Below are 3,168 nucleotides of genomic sequence, written 5' to 3'. Positions count from 1 at the left end.
CTCATCATGGCATTCCAGACCAGATGCTCGGCCAGAGATTCTACATGGGTCTAGCTGACAACTTGAAAGTGAATGTGGATGCTTCAGCTGGAGGTGCTTTCTTAAGCAAACCATTCACCGAGTGCAAAATTCTCCTCGATAAGATGTCATAAAATGCAGGGTGGATGACTAGAAGTGCAACACTGGCACCCATAGTGCATTCAGTTCCACTTGATCCCAATAATTCGTAGGAAGAGAACATGGCCACACTTCTGACCCAGATGAGCCTACTGACAAAGAAGATTAATGAGATGGGTACAAAACAGGTGCACATCGTTGATACAACAAATGGAGGACTATGTACTCCGTGTATTAATCAGTCCTATGTGTGTTCATGGAGCGGAGAAGGTGAAAATCAAGGGGTCCGGGAAGATATGAATTATGTCAACAACTATGGGGGTCAGAGACAAGGAGCACAGCAGTGGAGACCGCGGCAAAATCAGCAGTACAGGCCTAATATGCAGCAGCCTGGGGGTATTCACCCTCAAAACCAATTAGTGCCAGTGCCTTATAAGAAACCACAGGGTTATCCACAGCAGAATCAACAGCAATTGGTTTATCAACCACCCCCTCAGCAGCAAGATAACAACATGGTGGAGATCAGGGGTATGCTTCAACAACTCATTGGGACAAATAATAAAGTGCAGGAAAAATTGGCAGTACATGATTCAGCCATAAAGAATATTGAAACGCAGCTGGGTCAGCTGTCCATGGCCTTGAACAACCGTCCTCCGGGGACTTTACCTGCAGATACGAACATAAATCCCAAGGAGCAAAACCCGAATCAGCTAATGGCAATCAGTCTCAGGAATGGTAGAGATTTAGATAGAGAGAAGGAAATTGCACAAGCCAGCAAGAATACTACACCAGCTACTCCAGTTCAATTAGAGGTAGAAGAACCAACAGAACTCACTGAAGTAGTAGTTGAGCAGAGTCAGGATGAAAAAGGCAAAGAAAAGGAGACCGAGCAAGTTGCAGAACAGGTTACACCTCTTGAGCCAGAAATTCCTAACAGAGAGAAGCCAGCCAGCAATGCACAAAGGGTGATACCTGCACCCTTCCCTCAGAGACTGGTCAAGCAAAAGAAGGCAGACCAATACAAAAAGTTCATGGAGATGTTGCGTCAAATCCAGTTGAATATTCCATTGATGGATGCCTTGAGGGAAATGCCCGGTTATGCCAAGATGATGAAAGATTTAATGTCAAGGAAGTTTGATTTTCAGGATCTATCCACAGTAACTCTGACACAGACCTGCAGCGCAGTGGTGGCAAAACCGATGGCCCAAAAGATGTCCGATCCAGGTAGCTTTACTATTCCATGCACCATTGGGAGTTATGCCTTTGCAAAGGCGTTGTGTGATTTGGGAGCCAGCATAAATCTGATGCCGCTGGCAGTGTACACCAAATTGGGCATCGGCAGAGCCAGGCCGACTTCTATGCTGCTCCAGCTGGCTGATCGCACTGTGAAAAGACCAACTGGTATTCTTGATGATGTGCTGGTGCAAGTGGGGAAGTTCGTGTTCCCTGCAGACTTTGTGATTCTGGATTGTCAGGTGGATGAGGAGATACCCCTTATTTTGGGGAGACCATTTTTGGCCACTGGGAGAGCACTGATAGACTGTGAGACTGGGGAACTTAAAATGAGATTGAACGATGAAGAAGTCATATTCAATGTTCAGCAATCAATGAGGAGACCCAGCGAATATGTGAATTGCTCTCTAGTGGAGGCAGTGGATGTAATTCTGCAAGAAGATGATTGGACCCTAACTGTGAGAGATCCATTGGAGGCATGCCTGACAAATTTAGAAGAAATGGATGGTGAGGGATTAGGTGAATGGGTGATGGAATTGGAAGGCCGAGGGTTTTGGTCAAGGGAACCTCAGTTCGACTCCCTTGAGCTGGAGAAAAGGGTCACTTCTCCAGCCAAGCCATCAATAGAGGAACCACCCAAGCTGGAGATGAAGCCACTCCCAGATCACCTCAGGTATGCATTCCTAGGCCCTGATTCGACCTTACCTGTTATTATATCATCCTGTTTGCTAGATGTGCAGGTAGAGAAGCTCTTACAGGTACTGAAGGATAACAAGACTGCCATTGGTTGGACCATGGCAGACATAAAGGGTATCAGCCCAGCCTTCTGTATGCATAAGATTCTCCTGGAAGAGGGGCACAGACCTTCCAGGGAACATCAGCGAAGGCTGAACCCTAACATGAAAGAGGTTGTAAAGAAAGAGGTGATCAAATGGTTAGATGCGGGAATCATTTTCCCATCTCTGATAGTAATTGGGTTAGCCCTGTCCAATGTGTTCCGAAAAAAGGGGGAATGACTATTGTGAAAAATGACAACAATGAGTTGATCTCAACTCGTACAGTCACAGGGTGGCGAATCTGCATGGATTACCGGAAATTGAACACCGCCACCCGAAAGGACCACTTTCCCTTGCCCTTCATTGACCAAATGTTGGACAGGCTGGCTGGAAGATCGTACTTTTGTTTCTTAGATGGATATTCGGGGTACAATCGGATATCGATAGCCCCTGAAGATAGAGAGAAAACATCCTTCACCTATCCGTATGGCATCTTTGCCTTTCGGAGAATGCCCTTTGGGCTTTGCAATGCACCAGCGACTTTTCAACGGTGCATACTGGCCATCTTCACAGATATGGTGGGGGATATTATGGAGGTCTTTATGGATGATTTCTCCGTGGTGGGAGATTCATTCAAAGACTGTCTTCACAACTTAAGCAGAGTGCTCAAAAGATGTGTGGAGACAAACTTAGTGTTAAACTGGGAGAAGTGGCATTTTATGGTACAAGAAGGGATAGTCCTGGGATATCGAGTGTCCAGAAAAGGAATTGAGGTCGACCATGCTAAGGTTGACGTGATTGAGAAGTTACCACCGCCCACTTCAGTCAAGGCGGTGAGAAGTTTCCTTGGTCACGCCGGGTTCTACCGGCGTTTCATAAAAGACTTTTCCAAAATTGCTAACCCATTATGCAAACTCCTTGAAAAGGATCAGCCCTTTGTATTTTCTAATGATTGCAAGTTGGCATTTGAGGAACTGAAGAAGAAGTTGATAACTGCACCCATCATTGTTGCTCCCAACTGGTAGCAACCATTTGAGCTCAT

General features: G+C 46.0%; 1 protein-coding gene across 1 annotated transcript in view; it reads left to right on the top strand.

The window, feature by feature from the left end:
- The window catches only part of LOC109211760, a 12,829-nt gene extending 12,543 nt beyond the window's left edge, over window positions 1–286 (top strand). The window contains exons 3-4 of the mRNA XM_019375331.1: window positions 19–93; window positions 231–286. Of these exons, the coding sequence (XP_019230876.1) occupies window positions 19–93; window positions 231–286 (131 nt within the window). The remainder of the gene's footprint in view (window positions 1–18; window positions 94–230) is intronic.
- The last annotated feature ends 2,882 nt before the right edge of the window (window positions 287–3,168 follow it).

The sequence above is a fragment of the Nicotiana attenuata genome, unplaced genomic scaffold (genome assembly GCF_001879085.1).
Source record: "Nicotiana attenuata strain UT unplaced genomic scaffold, NIATTr2, whole genome shotgun sequence".
Taxonomy (NCBI): Eukaryota; Viridiplantae; Streptophyta; class Magnoliopsida; order Solanales; family Solanaceae; genus Nicotiana; species Nicotiana attenuata.
This window is presented reverse-complemented; position numbering and strand designations above follow the sequence as displayed.